The sequence below is a fragment of the Pteropus medius genome, unplaced genomic scaffold, assembly GCF_902729225.1.
Source record: "Pteropus medius unplaced genomic scaffold, Ma_sr-lr_union100, whole genome shotgun sequence".
Lineage (NCBI taxonomy): Eukaryota > Metazoa > Chordata > Mammalia > Chiroptera > Pteropodidae > Pteropus > Pteropus medius.
In genome coordinates, this window is record NW_024340698.1 from 8,671,111 (window position 1) to 8,694,253 (window position 23,143).

Here is a 23,143-nt window from a genome sequence, read left to right on the forward strand (position 1 = left end):
AGGAATAAATTTAACAAATATGTGCAGGACCTATATAATGAAAACTACAAAACTCTATTAAAAGAAATCAAAGAAAATACAAATAAATGGAAAGATATTCCATGTTCTTGGATTGAAGAGTCAATATAGTTAAAATGACCTTATTACCTAAAGCATTATACTAATGCAATCCCCATCAAAATCCCATCAGCATTTTTTAAAGAAATAGAATAAAAAATCATCAGATTAGTATAGAAGCACGAAAGTCCACAAATTGCCAAAACCATCTTGAGAAAAAAAGAATGAGGCTGGAGGCATCACTCTGCTTGACTTCAAATTACACTACAAAGTGACAGTAATCAAAATGACATGGTATTGGCAGACAAACAGACACAAGGACCAGTGGAAAAGAATCAGGAATCCAGAAGTAAACCCGTTTTTATATGTGTAAATAATTTTTGACAAAAAAAAAGAAGCTAAAAACATACAGTGGAGAAAGGAAAGCCTCTTCAATAAATGATGCTGGCAAAACTGGAAAGCCATCTGCAAAAGAATGAGACTAGACTATTGTCTATCACTGCACACCAAAATTACCTCAAAATAGATTAAGGATGTAAATATAATACCTGAAACAATAAAATGCATAGAAGAAAACATAGGAACTAAACTCAAGGACCCTGTACTTAAAGAGGATTTTAGGAATTTGACCTCAAAAGCAAGGCAAGTAAAAGCTAAAATAAATGAAAGGGACTATATTAAACTAAAAAGCTTCTGCTCAGCAAAAGAAATTGTCGACAAGGTAAAGAGACAACCATTTAAATGGGAAAATGTATTTGCAAGCAATGCCTCCAATAAGGGCCTAACATTCAAAATGTACAAAGAACTCATATGACTCGATAACAACAAAAAACAAACCATCCAATCAAGAAATTGGCAGAGGACCTGAACGAACACTTCTCCCTAGAGGACATACAAATGGCCAACAAATATATGAAAAGATGCTCGACATTGCTAGCTATTAGGGGAATGCAAATCAAAACCACAATGAGGTACCATCTCGTACCTGTTAGAATAGTTGTAATCAACAGGACAAGTAATAACAAATGCTAGAGAGTATGTGGAGAAAAAGGAACCCTCACATACCGTTGATGGGACTTCATTGGTACAGCCACTATGAAGGTTTCTCAAAAAAGTAAGAATTGATCTACCATGTGATCCAGCAATCCCTCAACTGGATATTTACCCCAAAGTCTTGAAAATACATATCTGAAAAGACATTTACCCACTGATGTTCATAGCAGCATTATTCACAGTGGCCAGGACATGGAAGCAACCGAAGTGTACTTCGAGAGATGACTGGATAAAGAAGTTGTGGTACATATATACAATGGGATATTACTCAGCCATAAGAAGAGATGAAATACTGCCATTTGTGACAACATGGATGGACCATGAGATAATCATGCAAAGTGAAATAAGCCAGGCAGAAGAAGTTGAAAATCACATATCACTTATATGTGGGATATAAACCTAAAAATAACAAATGAACAGGACAAACAAACAGAGACTCATGGACATGGACAATAGACTAGTGGTTACCAGATGGTAGGGTGGAGGGGAGAAGTGGGAGATAGACGGGGTAAAGCATGTCAAATAGTGGTGACAGAAAGAAATGTAACTATGGGAGGTAAACACACAGTGTGTGTGTGTGTGTATATATATATCTATATCTATCTATCTATACACACACACAAACACACACACACACACACATATATGCTTTACTATTAAAGTGCACAGTTGAAACATTGGATTTAGTTAACCAATATCACTATAAAAATAATAATAATAATAATAATAATAATAATAATAATACATATATTTTAACAATGGGTTGGGGGAGTAAGTTTAAAGTCCCACATCAATACGGGTCATTAGTTAGGGGTTAGGAAATGGCCCTCTGTTCAAAAATTCAAAATGCCTAAAGCACAGTACTCTAGAGTCATACTATTTACTGAGGGGAGGTTGGAGCCTAGTGTAAAGAAATTACTGGTGTCTGGAGTATCAATTCTGTCCCTCTATGAGGCCTTTGAATCCCACTGTTTGCTGCTAAAGCAGACACTTGGCCAAAGAGGGGAGAAATGATGTTGTGGAATTTGGAATTCAATTGTTCATGAAAGATATATTTAAAATATTCATTATATCTGTTTGAGAGGTCATTATTCTACATATCAAGTACATGTTGAATTAAGTGGGCTTGTCTATAAATCCATTAGTCAGTTAACATTGACCACATAAACCTCTATGTATAAGTAAAATAAGCCTGTTACCAAAGGACAAATGTTGTATAAGTCCATATAAACCTAGGGTAGTGAAATTTATAGAGACAAAGACTACAATGGTGTTTACCAAGGACTGTGATGAAGAGAGAATGGGCAGTTATAGTTTAATGTGTGGACTTTCAGTTGAGGAAGATTAAAAAGTTCTGGAGATGAATCAGGTTGCACAACAACCTGAATATACTTAATGCTACAGAATTGTACACTTTAAAATGGTTAAAACAGTAAATTTTATGATATATATTTTATAATAAAAAATAGAATATAAAATGTTATAGAATTGCAAGGGACAGTAGAGATCATCTTGTGAGATACTTTACCACTCCTGAATTGTTTTCTTCCAGTCTAGGGTGTGTTGTCTATACCCGATCCTCAAATCCCAACCTACTTAAAAATCAAACTCAAGACCTAGTTCGAATGCTACTTCCCAGTTTTAGGGTTGTTGTACTTGATGTATCTGTAGATAAGCAGGTATTATGAGGTCAATTCGTTATACATATCTGAGGCTAAGGAGAGAGAATGGAACAGAGACATGAATTTATAAGTTGTCAGAATAAAGTAGATGAGACTGACTAGGGCAAATATGCAGAGTGAAAGGAATACACATAGTGGGTACTAATATGGGGCTTCTTAGAGGTGTCTTAATATAAACTTTAAAGCCATTCTTATTTTGAGAAAAGAAAACATTGTGAAAAGGAGAAAAATTTTCCCTCTTTGATTTCCTTAAAGTTTTATAAGAAAACTCCAATTATTGTTAAATTAAAGAACATTCCAAAAACATTCACTAAACACTGGAAGTAAGCACACACAAGTCTCAGAAAAAATGAGAAGGCCACAAAATTGTATAGACTCTATTCTGGAATATTTTATTTTAATCATTGAGTTCTCTCTCTTTTTTTGATAAATATCAGAGGTATTAGTATGTGGAGGGGGGCATATTTCCTTAATATAAAGATAAATCTAGGACATTTTTAATACCAAATAAAAGCATGATTCGAATTCTATTCAGTGCCTGAATGAGCTTCATTTTAAGATTTATACTGAACTAGAAAAATATTTAAAGATTATAAAAGGTTTTTCCAATGTTATGAAATCAGAAAGGAAGGGTTTGTTTATTTTAGCACACTTCATAAAGGCTAACTTTGTCTCTCAAGAAAATCTTCAGTGAACTAAAATTAAAGAAAAATACTGATGTGTTTGTCTGGTTTTTACTCTTGTTTTTAAAAATTAAGTTATACAGTGAGCTCAGTGAAAATTAATATCTAGTACATTTTTTCACGTCTCAAGGAAATCGCTACAACTGAATACAGTTCCAACGAGCATATAATTTTCTCTCAAAAGCAATAATTTTTCCTCCAGCTTACAGTGAGGTCTTGGTTATGTATGATATCCTGTGTAAGAACAACCTGAGAAAAACTCATATCCTATTTTACTCAATTAACTTGACTCACAAAATTCCCCATATCATCTGAAACAGAAGGATCAGTCACACAGAGAACATGAGTTGATTGATAATGCAGTTTCCTAATGGTACTTAGAGGATATAGCCTTAAATTACACTGACTTCATTAAACAGAACCTTGTTATATTTGATATAATTTCACTTAAAAAATGTAAGCTTATAAAGCCATACTATATTTTAATATAAATGGAAAATAAACAAATTGGTCAACTTGAGAAAGTAATTTAAATACATGGTATTAAAATATTATAAAATATTTTTCTTTGTGTGTGGGTGTGTGTATGTGTGTGTGTGTATAAATATAGAGATAATACACACATTCATTTACTTTAATATAAACAGATTCAGGATACGAATAATATCAGCCAGTTGTGAATTTCTACAATTTTATCATGAAGTAACGAGTTCTTCGAAGTACTCTTTCACATCATGGACTTTAATTAATGATGGATAAAGAAAATAAAAAGAATCCAGCTTAATCCTTTAAGAAGACATCTTGGATAATAGTTTTTTATCGCTGACCAGTGTGAGAACATTCTACAGTCAAGGTATGGACAAAACAAACTATCTGTTTTATTTACTTAAAAATTAAGAATTTATTGGTTGAGAGGTACATGTATACTATGAGGGGAATTTTTTTTAAAAAGGTGAAACCTTCAGAATAAATAACACAAACAGAGCTACGATTAATTTTCCATGAGAGTACTGACTATGGATAAACAGGCTATAAGCAACCAATAAAACAGTCAATACCATCTCAATACCCATTTTCAATATAATATAGAACAGCCTATTTTAAATATGGCTCATTGAATATTTTAAGTTAGTTACCAAAAATGGTTTATCTGTTAAAGATGCCTAAAAATAGCAAGGGTTCAGGTTTGCTCTAGAGTGGGTGTGGAATTATCATGGTTCAATCCAGAAAGAATAAACCAAAGTGAGCAAACAACACACGCATGCACACACACACATATGTGCATGTGCACGTGGGAGACAAGAAATTCTTGGGGCTGCCTACGGTCAAGTCTGCTATGGGAATTAGAAGGAAGACCTAAAACTACTGAGACTGAGGATTCCTGAAAAAGAATCTGACCTGCTAAATAAGTTTTTGAGGAAAAAAATTATGAATGCAAATGTCATAAAGAATCAAATAATTATGTATATAGTGAAATGGAGTAAGATGTAAATTGAATAGGAATTGCCAGCAGCATCACCTTTTCTTGGAAGTCTCTCTTGAAGGCCTTCACATCATCTCCGAAAAAAAAGGATAGAAGTGACTACTTGCTTATTTGTGCTCTATTTTCACCTGTTCATACTTAACCACAAAATCTGCACATTTTTGGTGCAATATGAGACTGTGAGCTCCTTAATGGAAAGAGTGAGTTGTTCGTTTTTATATCTAGCACTTTATATCTAGTAAAGTGTATGACACATAGTGACTGTTAGCTGTTTAATGATTCATTCTATCATGCATTCTTTCCACATTCATTCAATTAATGTAATATTACAATAAATCTGCCTTTGTAAAAAGGTAGGGTAATTGATGATGAATTTCTATATCAGTATTAACTAACATAGATAGATTATCTTAGGGTTTATTTGGTCAGCAGAACATAAAAAGATAGCATCAATTTTTATGCAGGCCAACAGCTTGATAAGCTATAAACACACTCTTTTTGGCCTAGAGATAGATGAACAAAAAACCAACCAACCAAAAAAAAAAAAAAAGAAAAGAAAACCAAAAACCCTTACTCTTCTTGTGAACCCTGAAAAGCAAAGATCTAACTAATACTGTCTTCCTTTGAAAAATTTCAACACTGGCATATTTTTTTTAATTTTAACATAATTTAAACTCTAATCTAACCTAGATTTTTCCAACTATTTATTCTTCACATTCGACAGGCACAAATTTATATCTAAGTAACTCTGGAATCTAAGAACTCTTGGATTTTACTAACTAAAGTGTTCTCTGTTATGTAGTAACATCTCCATCTGCTGGAACGTTAGGTGTTTGCTAATTTTATGATCCTATAAACTAAAAATCCAATTTTTTTGGAAGGGGTGTTGGGAAAAGATATTATTCCATTTAATTCCATTTCAACAAATATTTATCATGCGCTTAAAATGTGCCATGCCCTGTGCTAAGGGATGTAAAATCTGACTGGTTGAGCTAAAACTCCCTGCCATCAAGGAGCTCACAACCTGGAAGGAGAAGAAAATGTATAAATAACCAAGACAACTCAATGGAATAAGTGACATACTTACATATTCCATCAATTCTGAAGTTGACACAGATTGGAACCATTGAGAATAATGTGTGAAAGCTCAAGGGCAAAGCTCTTTCCTGACAAAGAATATGTCTCAAGGACCAGCTGCATTTCTGCTCTTCCATCCGTCGAAAAGTTCAGGTATGGAAAAACACTGCAGCTGAGTACTGGGATGCATTCAGGATATAGCTGCTAAATCTAAAAACAGTCTATTTGGCACTCTAAATGGAGCTGGATGCTGCCTGGAGGTCAAAGACTGCCAAATCCTAGTTTAAGACATTGCCTTTCAAAAATAGAATTTAAAAAAGAAAAACATATAATACAAATACCTTATGACTTAAATAATATAGCACACACATTACCTTTAAATATGATCCATAGTATTTGGTTACATATGAGCTGTCACACTGACTCAAAACAGTTATTTCTTGCTGAATGTCTTCAATTTCATCTTCAGCTTCCTCGAGGTCTATGATTTTAATAGCAACCACTTGCTGGGTACGGTTATCAATTCCCTTGAAAACTTCTCCAAAGGAGCCTTTCCCAATGCATTCTAATTTTGTGAACAGTTCTTCTGGATCTGCTATATTATTCTGAGTGAAAAGAAAACAAAACAGGAAAGAACACAAATGTTTGGCATCACATTTTTTTGAAATGAAGGAAAATAAATCACATACGACATTAACAAGTTTTTAAAAGCCTACACATTTCCTTGACTCTTCACATGTGCTTTGTTAGAACAACTGTAATCCCAAATGGTCTGCTAGTCTATTTTCTATTGGATTACTCACACTAACTAGGCTTAGCTGCTACCACAAACAATCCTACACAACAAATGTTATTTCTGGTGCCTGCCAAAGGGCCAGAAACATTTTAGAATAAGGCAGCTGATTATACACAGTTTACACATTAATGCTATGATTTTGAAAGAATATCTAACCTAAGCTATCGGTAAGTGAATTATTAAAAATTCTAACATTCTGCCAGCAACATATTACCTTTTAACTCTCTTCCTTCTCCAATGTGGACATCTCAATCACCACACCTATATTCCTAAACCATCACATAAACAACACAGAACACAAAAGATGCAAGAATCTACAAGTCTTCTTTTTTACTTGTTATCGTATTCATATGTAATGTTCTCATCAATAGCTGAAAGAAGATTCTATGCTTTTATCATAAATGCAAATACTCATGAAGAAATGGTAATAATGTGGAATTTTCACAACTTATTTCACAGTGGGAATCCAGAATAGGTCGACATTTTGCTACAATAAAATCTGTAATCAAGCATAGGTTTTTAGGTTAATAAATGTAGAGGCAAGACTTAGATTTATAACTACACTATTTTTTTCTGATTCACAAATATCCTTTATCTAATCACATACAATTTCTAATTAAAATTTTATTTTCACCAGACAACCTATATATGTATAGACTCATATTACTGAACATATACTTTTCTTAATTTATATATATATATTTTCAATTATAGTTGACATACGTTATATTAGTTTCAGGTGTACATCACAGTGATTATACATTTATATAAGTTATAAAATGATTCCCCCAATAAGTCCAGTACCCATCTGACACCACACATAGTTGTTGCAATACTACTGATTATATTCCCCATGCTGTATTCTACATCCTTTTGACTACTTTGTAACTACTAATTTGTACCTCTTAATCCCCTTCCCCTTCACCTATTTCCCACCCTGCAATCTGACAACAATCAAAATGCTCTCCGTATCTATGAGTTTGTTTCTGCTGCTTGTTTATCTTATTCTCTAGATTCCATAGACATTTGTCTTTCTGTCTGACTTATTCTACTCAGCATAACACCCTGTAGGTCCACCCATGTTGTTAAAGATGGTAAGATTTTATTCTTTTTTATGGCTGAGTAATATTCCATTGTATATATGGACCACCTCTTCTTTAGCCATTCATTTGCTGATGGACACCCAAGATGCCTTCATATTTTAGCTACTGTAAGTAATGCTGCAATGAACATATGGACTCACATGTCCCTGCAAAGTAGTGTTTTAGGTTTCTTCAGATAAATACCCAGAACTGGGATAACTTGATTCTTCTTTGTCTCTTGTTATAACCTTTGTTTTAAAGTCTTTTTTGCTACTCCAGCTTTTGTTTTGTTTTGTTTCTGTTTTCATGAAATATCTTTTTTCATCCCTTTACTTTCAGTCTGTGTGTGTCTTTCAATCTGAAGTGAGTCTCTTGTAGGCAGCATATTCAAGAGTCTTGTTTTCTTATCCATTCAGCTACTCTATCTTTTGATTGGAGCATTTACATTCAAAGTAATTGTTGCTAGATATATAGTTATTGCCTTTTTATTATTCATTTTTTTATCTGTTTTTTCTTCTTCTTAAAGAAGTTCCTCTAACATTTCCTGTAATACTGGCTTGTTGATGATGAACTCCTTTAGCTTTTTCTTATCCGGGAAAATCATTATCTGCTTTTCAATTCTAAATGATAACTTTGCTGGGTAGAGTAATCTTGGTTGTAGGTCCCTACTTTTCATCACTGACTATTTCATGCTAACCTTTTCTGGTCTGCAAAGTTTCTGTTGAGAAATCAGCTGACAGTCTTATGTAAGCTCCCTTGTAGGTAACTAACTGCCTTTATCTTGCTGCTTTTAAAGATTCTCTCCTTGTCTTTAACCTTTGGCATTTTAATTATGTTGTCTTGGTGAGGGCTTCTTTGGATTCATCTTGTTTGGAACTCTTTGTGCTTCCTGGGCTTTTACGTCTATTTCCTTTACTAAGTTAGGAAAGTTTTCAGTCATTATTTCTTGAAATGGATTTTCAATTCCTTGCTCTCTCTCCTCTCCTTCATAGGGATCTATTATGATGCAAATGTTCATATGCTTGATGTTGTCCCAGAGACTCCTTAACTATCCTCATTTTTTTGGATTCTTTTCTCTTGTTGCTGCTCTGATTAGGTGTTTTCCGCTATCTTATTTTCTAAATTGCTGATTAGATCCCCTGCTTCATCTAATCTACTGTTAATTCCTCTTGAGGTATTTTTCATTTCTAACTGATTCTTTATGTTTTCTATCTCCACTTTTACTTTCTATCTCTTTGTTAAAGTTCTCAATGAGTTCATCTACTCTTCCTCTAAGTTAATTAAGCATTCTTTTCACCAGTGTTTTGAAGTCTGCATCTGGTAGATTGCTTGTTTCCATTTCGTTTAGTTCTTTTTCTGGAGCTTTGTTCTCATTTTTCATTTGAGAAATGTTTCTTTGTCTATTCATTTTGGCTGCCTCCCTGTGTTTGTTTCTATGTATTAAGTAGAGCTGGTACATCTCCTGGTGTTGGTAGGGCAGCCTTATGTAATAGGTGTCCTGTGAGGCCCAGTGGCATCTGAGCTGGGTGCTCAAGTGGTGTCCTTTGTATGGGTTTTGTGTGCCCTCCTGTTGTAGTTGAGCCTTTGTTGCTTTTTTCTCATCAGGGACTGACCCTGGGGCTGATTGGTTGTGATGACTGGCTGTGACCAGGGAAGGAGCTGTTGTGCAGAGGCTGACCCTATAGAGCAGCATTCACTTTAGCAGGGCTCTGGTGCCTGCCCTGTTTGCTCTTTAGGTGTGTATTCCTCAGATGTGATCTGGGTGGTACTCCTGCTCAGACCAAAGCTGGCCACTGGGCATGCAGGCTGGGGCCTCATGGGAGGGGCCCTGCTATAGGCCAGTTCAGCTGCAGCCTATGCACTGGCTGCCAAGGGCCACCGGGGATCAGCCACCAGGTAATCCGCAGATGGCCGCCACCCATGATGGGCTTATAAGTGCCTCAAGAGGCCAAGCCACAAATCGAGGGCAGCTGCCGCTGGTGCTGGGCTTGGGGTTGCTCAGCAAGAGGTAAGGGGCATGTTGAGGCCAGATGCTGCTTGTTGAGGTTTTCTGAACCTTTGAGAAATTTTAGGAAGTCCACAGCATGAGCCAAGCCTGGTCGTTCATATGGAAAATCTACTGGCAATGGCTTGGGTGGGCCTGCATGTTGGGAGGGGCAGAGTCTCAAAGAATCACCAGGGTGGGAGGACCTGTGTTAGCTGTTGGTGGAGACTCAGATATGGTGGCTGCCTATGTCTGCAAGCTGGGTGGGGGAGGTCTCAACAAAGGAATAATGCCCTTTGCCAGCACTTCTGAGAGTAAGCTGCCTCTTTAGCCCTCACCCTAAAGCCAGACAACTCAGTACCTCCCTGTATGTCCCTGGCACCTTTCAAGTTGTGGCCCCAGTGCTGGAGCTCAAAGCAGGCCCCAGAAGAGGAAAGTCTGCGACTCTCTCAGCCTTCAGTCTCACTCTGCCACAATCTCTGTTGGCTTTCACAGCCAGAAGTTGTGGGGACTTCTCTTCCCAGCACTGGGACCCTGGGCTGGGGTGTCCAGTGTAGGGCCAGGAACCCTTGCTTTTCTCGGGGGTCCTCCACAGCCACTATATTTCTCCTCATCCTCAACCACCACACATGGGTGTGGTAACCAGCCTATTTCATGTCTCCTCCCCTCCTACTGGTCTCGAGGTGGCCTCCTCTGTGTGTCCCCAGTTGTAGGACTTTTGTTCAGCTAGACTTCAGGCAACTCCCAATGATGGCTATTCTGTAGTTTAGTTGTAATTTTGATGTGGTTGTGAGAGGAAACAAGCACAGTGTTTATCTACTCCTTCATCTTGACTTGAACTCTCTGAATATATACTTCTAATCAAGTAGAAACATAAGATTGGCAAACCTCCCAAAAAAGTACATTATTAATTTATATTTAAGTACTTTATTAGTCTACAGCTAAAACTACTTTAAGTTCCTTCAAAATATAGGAGAAAGCTATTTAGTCCTAGTGTGCTGTTTATATTTGTCAATTGGACATAGATTATTTGTTCATTTACTACAATTTTACCTAGTCATCAACTTTATGAGACACTTATGGAGTTAGCAGGTTCTCTTATGTCTTCTTTTATTAGACAAGGAGATCATTAGTTTATTATTTTTCTCATCAAGTTCTTTGCACTATCATAACCAAATAGATCTACTACTCCAGTTAACTGCCTACTTTTGAGTAATGTAAAAACTTATGATTGCTTTTTAAATTTTTTTCACTAACTTAAATACTATTTGCATATGACCTGCTTAGTTATAAGCTTCCCCATTCTCCTTGATTGGATTTTTTCCCATTTCTAAAAGGTATAATTTCTATGTAGTAGTCTCTTTGATATTGCAAGCTACTTATTATCACCACCCACCACCACATGAAACAAATAGATCTTAAGCTTCTCATATAGGCTTTTAAAAATAGATTGGACTTCCAGTAGGTTGCAAATGCACTTTTAATGCTCACATTTTGTTATAATATTTTCTCCAAAACCTGGGTACCATCATTATTGATTTCCTGGGTGTTCTTTTTTTCTACCAAAACATTGTACTTCATTGTGATTACTATTACACAGTAAGTTGCTCACCCACAAGATACCTCTCTTCCTACTTTTGGTGATGGTTCTTGTCCTTCTAGTACCTTGAGGCAAAAATACTTGTCAAATAGCTTGGTGATAGATTCACCTCCCTAAAACTTCTTAATTTATTGGATTTGGAAACATAAATAAAACAAATCTTTTAGTTCTTCTGATATAACTATGAAACAAATCTAAAAGTTGTAAATATGTCATTTATTAAAATATACATAGTATATACTTTCTGATACACTCTCAACTAGGAAGTGTATTCATTAACTTTATAACAAGAATATTTTGTTGTAAGAAACAACAATTAAATCCAAATCTTCCTAATTTACATTTTAAAAGGATTTGACTGAAACAATCAACCCCAGGGAGAACACAGTCGTTCTTGCTTTCTTAATAAATGGCGCTTGAAAGTATATAAGTCAAAGATTTAAAAATCAAGTTACATTTTGCATTTTAAAGAAGTTGTGAGTTGAATCCTAACACATCGACATAGTTCAAGATTTTAAATCAATAAATACCAAGTTGGAGAAAGAAAAGAGAAAGATCCATCTTTTACAGGATGTTTGCACTTCCCATTCTTTTATTTTGGGATTAAAACTTCTCATGCAAAACCCCAACTTCCAGAGTACAGGGAATCATGAAAACAAGCTTTCATTAGCATAACCTCACCTCTCTGACTATCTGAAGATAGAGATCCCCGCCCTATTTGCCAGTTCCTGAATTTTGGATAGATAATACCTAAGTTCTAACTCCCCCTTCACTATCTCAATAACTTCTTACACCAAAGTATCCTAACTCTCTATTAAGACAGATTCCCTTTCTGTTTTTGATGCAAGAACAGAAGTCAAGTAAATAAGTGGTAAACAACATAAGTAATGCAATTTAAAAACCACCTACATAAAGAAGCTGATTTGCCCAATCATTCACATTACTCTTATTCAGAGCCTCTAAGAAAATCAAGTCAGTTCCCTCTCTACCCAAGTCAGTTCCCTCTCTACCCAATTCTTTTTAAAATATTAAAATTTTCAAATCTTTCTACCTATACTGCAAAAATGCAGTTTACGACTATAGTTTATTTGAATTGCCTTGTCAAAGCCATCGCCCAGGACATAGCTCTAAGTTCTGCAGCAGCAAATGAGAGGAACAGTTAAATTAACTTCATATTAATTTATGATGAATGGTAGACAATTTATACAGGCCCCACAAAAACAGGTCTGTGAAAATGGAAACCTCACATATCTATCACAGAACATTCACATTATTTCTTGACCATCTTTATCTGTCCTTTGCTTGAATTTAGACTATTCAGCTATAAGTACATTGTTACAAATTTAAGTTTTAGACATAAGGCATCATTACTATTAAAATAACAATGATGACAATGATCTTTTAGTATGGAAATACTCTTAGGAAGTACAAAAGGGATAAATGTAAGATGATCATTTTGCTTGTCTCCTGTGTAAAGTCAGGGAGAGATAGAAGAAGACTTGTTGCACACTGAAATCACAGAATCAGAGGGCTGGGAGAACTCTTGAAGGTTCGCTAAGTGCTCTCCTGTCTTGAAGGTTCTCTAAGTACTTGGAATCACCAGTACAAGTTTTAAAATGCAGATACCTAGGCCTCATTTTGAAACTACTTCAGAATCTCTACCACTGGGGCCCAGCAATCAGTATTTTAAAAGAGTATTCTGAACTATTTTCTATGTAGTCATTTTGGCACCAGTTTTAAGATCACCATTTGGAGACCAATGAGCAGACAGATCTTGAATTTGTATCCATGATTATAGGGAACTCATTACCACAATTTTCCCCAGGCAAGCCTGTGGCTCTCTTCTAACTCTGCACACTAAGATGACGACTTGGAGATTAAAATAAAATAAAGAGTTGAGAAGTGAACAACAATGTAAATATATACACACACACACACACACACACACACACACACACACACATATGTGTGTGTGTGTGTGTATGCCTTACTGTTAAAATGTACAGCTGAAACATATCAGATTTCATTAACCAATGTCACCGTAAAAAATAAATAAATAAATAAATAAATAAATAAATAAATAAGCGAAGAGCAACTTGGTGTTTATATACATACCTATGTTTTAAAAATTAGGTCTTCAATACTTCTTTTAAGGACACATCTCTAAAATTAGTACCTATTCTCAAGTAAGACTAAAAACAATATTTACCAAAACACATACATCATATCCTATACAGTTTGTATTATGTATTCTTGAACTTTTTTCACCCAATATAGTCTATGTAATAATAGGGTGTACAATAGATTAAGATTAAATTGATGACAGTTTTGAGGTAATAGTCAACATTGACAAAAGTTTCGTTCTAGTTAGGTAGTAGAAAGTAGGTATAAATTGTGGAAGGGGGTGTAAAGAAGAAAGATGTTTTCTTTGTCCCTCATAGGGTATCTGGCTGGTTCTGGAAATTAAACTGACAAAGACAGATCAACAGAAGAAAAGCATATAAATCTATTTAATATAAGTTTTACACAAGACCTGAACCTTTATAAGGAAATAAAGACTCAAAGAAATGGTTACATTTCTGTGTGTTTATGTTAGATTTGATGAAGACTAGAAAGTTGTGGAAAGATGTGAACTAAGTGTCATAAACTGGGAGAAACTTAGCAAGGCCTGTTTGTTCAGATTCTTCTTGGTGTCCCCTTGTACTTGGAGATGCTTCTTAACTCCTGGTATAGAGTACCTCTCATATGAGGGCCTTATTACCTTCTTCAGGGGAGAAGAGTAGCAGCGGGAAAGTCAGTGATCTTCCCTCTTCTACTGTTTTCTCATATGCCTTCAGCATAAAATACCCAATACGCCAAGATGCCATATTTTGATGTAGCCTGTCCTAAACCCCATCAGGGGGCATTAAGAATAGGTGATCAGATGCACTACTCGCATTTTAAAATAAAGCATTTTCAAGGCCTAAGCTCCTGACATAGGACCCTGCCCACTATACAGAGTGCCTTAGGAAGTGTGGACGGTTTTCTATTCTGACTGCTTATGGTATGAGAAGTAACTTGGACTCTAGTGAATACCTTTTTCTTCTTACTCAGTTCTAATTGAAGATTGTATTAATACAGAGTGGGTTGGAAAGGATCTGGAAAGTCACTGGATGTGGATAGTGTTCTTAGCCCATACTTGTCTTTTAACTCTGTCGTATCTCAGGATATGTCTAAATTGTCTTCGCATCCTCCAACTTTGATTGGGCATTGCATGAAAATGTTGCCAATCCATGTTTGTTAAATTGACTGAACCGCTCTAATATGTTAGACCCTAAACAAAAACCAGGGAGGTGTGGCCTAAATTTGACAAACTCTGATTTGGTACAGACCACAAAAAGTGAGCAGCTTATCCCTTTGCCTAAATTAAGAGTGCTTGTTGATTGAATACTCTTGTGTTGTGACAGAGTAATGATTGACTACTTTAAACTATGAAATGTCACAGGCATACATAGATAATTTTGTTCCTGGTTTCTTCTTGAGAATAATGAGCCCCTCAGTATTGCCCGATTCAGTTGTTGTCTCCATTTTGAAGAACAATGAGTATTTTTTTATTTTGTTTTTTCCCCCATCTAAAAATTAAAAACATACTCCTGAACTCATAATCCCCAATAATGTAATATCAGCTGAGCTTCTAAGTGCCACAATTGTTTTGTTCTGTCATTTACAAAGTCACCCTGGAAAAATCTATTTTCTTGCCTTGCAAATACTGGATAGTCATCTTAGTTTACTGTGAGATATAAGCAAAAGTAAAGGGAAGATCTTGGTAAAAAGAAATAATAAACACTGTGATTTTTCAGTAAAAAAAAAATAGATGATCAGGAGAAACAAGAAAATTGTAGACAGAATTAGAATTTGCCTTGGGGTTCTAATGGAATGGAGACCTAGAGAACTAAAGGTTGGAAAGAACCAAAGGTAACAAAATCTAGTTTCTTTGAATCTAACGTAGATAAGTCAGACCTCTAGTCTGGATCTGAGAGTGAAAACATAATAGATTTAGTAAAGAGAGGTTGATTTCTCAGAGAATTTGACCAGGAATGGTTGAGCTCAGGTGTTCTGAAAGAACCTTGAAGAACTAAGAACCAAGCTGTGGAATGCTGACCTCAAACCAGGTTTTACACTTGCCTCTCTACCTTAAAAAAAACCTCAATCTATAAATGATCTCAGCTATAAGATACTATTTGCACTTTTATAGACTGATCTGTGTATAGGCCTATCAGTGACTCACTGATGAAGAGGGGTATACAGGAAGTAATGAGCAAAAATATGCTAATGATATCAAGGCTTAGAAAGGAAAACCTTTTACTCACTTCAAATTTTCAAGTGGTACCACCAGGAGTGACCTGTAGTGAACTCAGGATTCCCTGACAATCACAGAGAGTAACAAAAGATGTTAGCCTAACAATATACTAAAAACTAGAGATATATCTAGTTAGCTACCTGATATTTAAATTGTTCAGATTAGTTCTCCCAAGCCAGAGAGGAAGTTCTTTTCTGGGTTACTTCCATGTCTATACTATTTCCTGTCATTAAACAAATAGAATATATGTAAATAAAAATCATTCTCTAGGGATTTCATGAGCCTCAAATTCTATTATTTCTGTTATGATTTCCTATGTTAAGATTTTTCAATTTCTCAATGAACACTGCCTCATAAGTTTGTTGAGTGCTTACTAATCAAAATACTGCTGGAAGAAAAATAAAGATTAAAATCAACAGTTATACACCTTTTAGTACTGCTTGCATTCAAGATCACAGGATACTACCTTTTTAAAGTGCTATATAAGATCCAAGTACAATGGATTTCTCCCTCGATGGAACTGTAACAGCAACGGGCTTTTAGGGATGGAAAGAAATGTATAGGTCTTTAATCTTTATCATCACCTTCAGCAACAAGCTTTTACTGTATGCCTGCTGTGTCCTAGGCTAATACCACCTAATAGAAGCTGTGAAATTTAAGACTATGTCAAAATAATGGTAATCATAGGGAGAGGCTATGTAGGAAAAAAAGAAAACCTAGAATTAAAAGAATTATAGAATCTTTGAGATGAAGAAGAACTTAGCAAACATCTAATCCAAAATCTATTTTTATAGGAAAATACTGTAGCCTAGAGAGGTAATAAATTATTCAAGGCTATAAGGTAGTTCATTAGTGGCAAAGCTCAAACTTGAACCCAGGACTCCTTTAGGTCTAAGGTTCTTTCACTGTGGCTTGGATTAATTTGTAAATTAAATTTTTGCTATAAAACCAAAATTATTTTCCATTATCGACAAATCACACAACTGCCAAATGTTTACTTAGTAATAGACTATATTTAAAGAATTTGAAAAAAATTAAACTTAAAATAATTTAAAAAACTTAAAATAGGACTTTCCTATTTTTCAAATTATATGATTACTTATAATTATTGAATCACTCAAGAATTGACTGATCCTTGTATATATGCACAATTACCAAATATTTCATATTACAATCTTACAGAGAAGTAAGCTGTATGTAATTTTAACTCTTTGGCAAGGTTACTATATTCAGCCTATTTCTTCCATGTCAATAACTAGACTGAAATGTGCTAGCTTTTAGAGTGTGGGAGGCACAGTAGTGATGGTATTCCACACCATGATTCCCACAGGATCCAAAGTCCAGAAGCCACATGCTCAATTTCCATCTTTATTAGTGATTTATTGTAGACTTCAGGTACCCCTAACACTAATATCTTCAGTTCTGATCATAAAAAAATAAAAATCTCTAAATAGATAAAATTTTCCAAGAACAAAAATAATATTTTTGTGATATGTTTTATATAGACATAGAATCATTCAAATGACCTGTGAATATCCAGATTATTTTAATAATTAGGAGGATAAAACTCATAACTATGGCCATGCTACCCTGAACATGCCCAATCTCGTCTGATCTCAGAAACTAAGCAGGATCAGGCCTGGTTAGTACTTAGATGGGAGACCACCTAGGAATACCAGGTGCTGTAGGTGTTAAAAAAACCTCCCCATAAGTTCGTCTAAACTTTTGAAAACTGTGATGTTAGAAGAGTATTTTTCTACTTTGTACAATCTCAGGTTCGCATTTCAAGTATCTGATAAAATTTTATGGAATTCTTGAGATCGCTGTGATTTATATTTCTGAAGTAAAATATGTAGCTTCACTATATTTTACATATAACAGAATAAGACCTAAGATACAAATAAAATGTCTGTATATGTTTCAAAATTAAACGTGAAGAATTGAGCTTGTGCTAAAATTTCTTCAGGTGCTCAGTTTGAGTTTATTTGCATGTTTATGAGAACTCAAAATATATATCTAAACACAGAAAAGTTCTTAGTATACCTATTTTTATGGCATAGTCATATTTTTACATTTCTCTCAAAGGTTACTATAACTTGCTTTTGCAACATAAAGTAGAAGTCAAATTTCCCGATTTTATGTATATACAATGAAATAAATGAGACATAGTCATAACAACTCTGGGTGTCCTCCTGGTCATCAGACAACATTTTGTCAACTCACGGTTGAGTCCCTGTCTTTATTCACTTGCTTAAAAGGCAGTTTTGAGATGGATGAGGTAGCAGCAAGGCAGCCCTGGTCTTAATGGCAAAGCATAAAGTTAAAGGTCTCACACAATATTATTCTGTACTCTTAAGGCAACAATTTGAACTTTCAGCAATACTGTGCATAGCAACAAGAAAAATGTGTTTATAAGACAGAGAAAAATTAAATTTATAAGTATTTTTCATCTTCTCTTTATTTTATTATTCTCATTTTAAATGCACTTCATTAGCAAAAATACAATATAAATATTTTAGTAAAGAATAACTTTGTTAAAATTATTACAAAAGGTTTTGTCATAGCTGTATGAATAATAGAAGTTGAGGAGTTCTTCTTGATTAATAACTTTGAGTCTATTTCATCTCTAAGAACAAAAGAATAATTGATAATATTCCTTCATCTTAAATCCTCCTACACAAGACAGTGTAAGAGAAGAGCTTCCTCTGCCTCCTACTTGCATTCTTCTCTATATCCAAGCTCAGATCAGAGGAAAAGAACAATGAAATAAGTGGGACACATTCTGGGATGTGAAGAACGCATTTCTTTACGTATGTTTGTAAGACAGTTCAATGTACAATCTGGTAAAAAAAAAAAAAAGAATGTTTTAGTCTTCTATTTTCACTTAACCACATACCACATTTTTCTAAAGAAAAATAAAATACACAAGATAATACATACATCCCCCACCTTAGAACTCCTCAAGAAAGAAACCAAGTCATAACAGGTAGCACATTTATTAGTTCCATTTTCCAGATAGAACTTTAAATTCCTGTTGTTTCAATTGGGAGTAGAAATGTCAGATTATTTTGTTCATCCAGGTAAATCATCTTTGGATCTGCTTAAGTTAAAGGAAATAACTAATTTTATCTTTTTTACTAACTCTGGGATCTGAAGTTCCCTTAAACCTTTAATTATATCTATGGGCAAGGAGAGGGAAACATCCTGCAAACAATCATTTTTCTCTCAATAAACCAAAAGTCAAGGCTATCATCACAGTAAATGCTGGATGCAAATTCCATTGCATCATTTAACTCATTGCTCTCTGACCTTATAACCATTCCAAAGGAAAAAGGAGGTCTGGTTTCTTATAAGTATTTTTTAAAGAGAACACAGAGGTCAGGTAAATTTGCTTATTCTGGAAATTACAAGAAATCAGAGATTAAATGTCAGCTTCAACATCTATATAATTAAAGAGAGAGCTGGGCTCAATGATCTATAAACCCTTTACTGTTCTCATACTGTGGATTTGTGAAGTATTAGAAGCAAAGTCCCTTTGTTCCCCTGCTTGTATCACTAGTAGTTGTCAATTCTAGTTTTGAAGCAATCATTAAGGTAAGGGATGAATTGGCATCGGCCATATGGCCAATTCTATAGTGATATACAGTGGTTCAAATGAAAAGTATATACTATCCCACTGTTTAAGTAAGAAATTCAGAATCACTAGTAGACGGTACTCAAGTCCCAACTCTCTGATACTATAATGAAGCAGGCTCAGAAGCTAAGGATGGATAAAGAGCAACAGAGTTAAGTTATTGTCCAGGCTGACCTCTCACCCCTCACATTGGCCATGTCCCATTATAAATGAGTAATTACTCTAGGGAAATCAAGGGGAGCCAGAATTCAACTCATACAGGGCCTAAGGTTCTATTATTCTTCCTCTCCTCCATTTTAAAGTACATTCATTCAGAAAGTAAAGTAGCATTCAGAAAGTAACCTAGTTTATACTTGCCCACATACAGAACTAGAACATCCAATAAAACTAAGTGCCCAAAGGGTAAATTTCAGGGACGTCTTACCATATCTCAAACTCAGTGATTCCAAGAGTAGTAGCTAGACATACAAGCTTAGATGAAATGCTCGATTGGGCAACAATTCTACTTTCTTACTTTTGAGTCTTTGAGTCATGCCATTTTCTCCATTGACAATACCCTACCTCGCCTTCATCTCTAAAAATCCCTTATCTAAAAAACAAACAAAAACAAAACAAAACAAAACCTTTCCAATTCTCCAGGGAAGCCAATCATTTAAACAGTATTAATTGCTTCATCTTCTGCCCTCCCATAGCTCTTTGCTTGACCTTTCATTGCGTTTTAATGACTAAGCTCATTAAGGATGGGGCTCTGTCTCACTAAGCACCATGCACTCTCATAGCACTCAGTATAATGCTTTGCATACTGTGGATCTTGGATGTTTGTAGAGTGTTCACCTGGGGGCCCTCCTAAGATGAAATCTTTGACATGAGGGTGTCCTTTCATTTGCTATTTGAGTTCTGACTTTTGGTGCAAGGAAGATTACATTCAATTAACTGAAAGATATTAAAATAAGTATGCAATTTTAAGTCAAGCCCTTTTCTCACATTTGATTAACATAATAAAAACTTTCCAAAGTGACAACTTTGAGATTTCTTTCTACTGGAGAGCTCTTTAGTTTTTGCAAATTAGCAGGTCTTGAAATAATATGGAGATATACCCAAAGGAAAGTTGGTAGTAGTGACACACACAGGGATGAATATCAGTGCTATATGCAAATCTGATTTTGGAAGTACATCAGTAATCTCTATTAACCAGAGCCAGATGACTACTGTATGTCCTGGAGAGTCTAAGATGATTTCATACTCAAATGCAAAGATTAGAGGTCTTGAAGAGCCACTGTCTGTGTATCACTCTGTTGTACATTTCAATTTAGTGGGGCTAACCACAAATAAATACACATTTCAATCAGGGATAAGGTCTAAACATAAGCATTAATGTTAAAATTAAAGAGATTATTACTGACTAGACAGAATGTTACATAAATATGGTTTGAGATTGTTAACAAGCCCTATCAAATGTTCATTTGGAAAGGAGAACAAGGCTATACAATGAAAAGAAGACAAAGATTCCACTAATATATAAATGATAAAACAGGTATCCTAATTTATGCAGACCATTATTGAATCAAACCCACACAGGGTACTTTAACATCATGGACAATGAGAGCCTCATTTTATGCTATCCATACTGGAGATAAAATAAAAGAATGTCATTCTAGTACTTTCAGAAATAAACACCTTTTGAGAGGCTCTAAAGCAGAGGCTCCTTATAGAAAATATCCAACTATCACAGATAATGTTATGGCGAATCTTTAGGACACTTATTAAAATGCACTGGATTATAACAAAATTGATTTTCTCACTGCCTGTCTTCCTTCTAGATGTGGAACTCCAATTAAAATCAATAGGTTTGAAGCTTGTAAGCACAGCAATAAATTATTAATACCATGAGTTCTTTTAGAAAATTAACACTGATTGAAAAAGTGGAATTTTACATAGACTTACCTTTTCATTCGTAATGAGAAAGTGGCTGCAGTATAATTTCCTTCCAACATTTTCCTCTTTAATCAAGCCTATACTTTTAATGAATTTAATCAAATAGCATTTGCAAGGAGTTATCCAATGGAATCTTAGCACTAAGGAAAATTTATCTCTTGAGTGCTGCTGGCTTTAACACTCTATAATTCCAAGAAAATGATATTGATGGTACGATGATGTCAATAGCAAACAATTTTAATCTTGGCAAACACTAAGAATAAAGCAGAGAGATTATAGAATATTCTAAAAGAATGTTCTCTAATATTTTTAACAATCTACTTTTCATTTCCCGTAAGTGAAAAATATCAGTATGTATAGTTTATGTAATGGGTACAAAGCTAAAAATATAATGCTTATTGTTATTTATATGACCTAACCACTTCTTTAAAAGATTTGGAGCAGTGCATTAATAAATAAGAATATACTCAGAAACCAAGTATAATGAGATGTATGTGTAATAGTTTTACCCGAAAACCTAAGCTGACAACTACTACAAATTAGTATAAAAGTTAGCTCTGTGCTCAGTAACATGATGCACCCAATATATATGAGAAATTAGCTTACGTTAATAAATTTCTTATATTAACAAAACAGAGGCTAGATTTTAACATCCTAATTGATGATGATTGTATTATTGTTATTCTCTTTACCTTGCAAAGGGAGTACCTGTTCATATGGGGGGGGAGTTCTAAATATTGTCATATTTTTATTTTACCAAAGAATTCCAGCTTAGAGAACTCTTCATTTTTTTGTTGTAAATTAATCTCTTCTCAAAGTTCACCAACTTTTCCTGAACAGGTATATATCAAACTCCATCCTATATTATACTCCACTGTCAACAGCAGCTGTGAATATCTTAATCCCTGTCTCTAAAGGTACAGATTCATCAGTTTTTACCTCCAGTGATCTGTGCTGATATTGCTGAAATCTGTTCATGTCACCAAAGAACATTTGACAACTTAAATGTTCAAAGAAAGAGGGAAATGCTATTAAAATTATGGGATATCTACCAATATGAATTGAATCTTCTAATTTTTAACAAATATCATTATAAGCACAAGGCTTGTTTATATGTTCTTCATAAAGCTATGGCTAGGATAATATATATATTATTAGTTGAAATATATAGCCCTTGTTCATTTAGCAATCAACAAAACTGTAATTCTGCAATAAGGATAATCAACATCCAGTACCAAATGTGAATACAAGCACAAAATCTGATTTTTTTTTCCTTCAAAAAAGTCCTATGAATGTGTTTAAGAACTTTAAAAGGCAATAGAATTTTAGAACTGGAAATGACCTTATAAAATATTTGGATTTTAAAATTTTTTTAATGAGTGATTTCTAGCAGGGGGTGGGGTAGGGAGGGCAATGACCAACACGTAACCTTAAGATGGAGAGAAATGACAAAGTTCCTTCATTAATTCTTGAATTGCATAGCCAAAATAAGCTTGATGAGCAATTCAAAGTAATTAAAATGGTTTGAACAGTGTGCTACCCAAAAAGATCTGTGATCTACAACTTGAATTGACTTGTACCCTATCATTTCACAGCCCTAACCAGAGAGAAAGTACCACTCACAAAACAAATCCTTGCTGCCCACCCCAAAAGGACCCATAAACATTTTGAAAAACACAATCTTAGAACTCCCTTTGTCCTTTCTTGCCTTGGTTAATTTCATGCCCTTCCTTTCTTT

The 23,143-nt window shown here is 34.7% G+C and overlaps 1 protein-coding gene and 1 pseudogene across 4 annotated transcripts in view; one reads left to right on the forward strand and one right to left on the reverse strand.

The window, feature by feature from the left end:
* STK26 (serine/threonine kinase 26) overlaps nt 1–23,143 on the reverse strand; it is a 73,029-nt gene that overhangs the window by 34,015 nt on the left and 15,871 nt on the right. For all 4 annotated transcript variants that reach the window (XM_039875648.1, XM_039875625.1, XM_039875633.1 and 1 more), the window contains exon 3: nt 6,410–6,640. In XM_039875648.1, the coding sequence (XP_039731582.1) occupies nt 6,410–6,640 (231 nt within the window). The remainder of the gene's footprint in view (nt 1–6,409; nt 6,641–23,143) is intronic.
* On the forward strand, nt 17,409–17,527 carry LOC120613366 (uncharacterized; annotated as a pseudogene).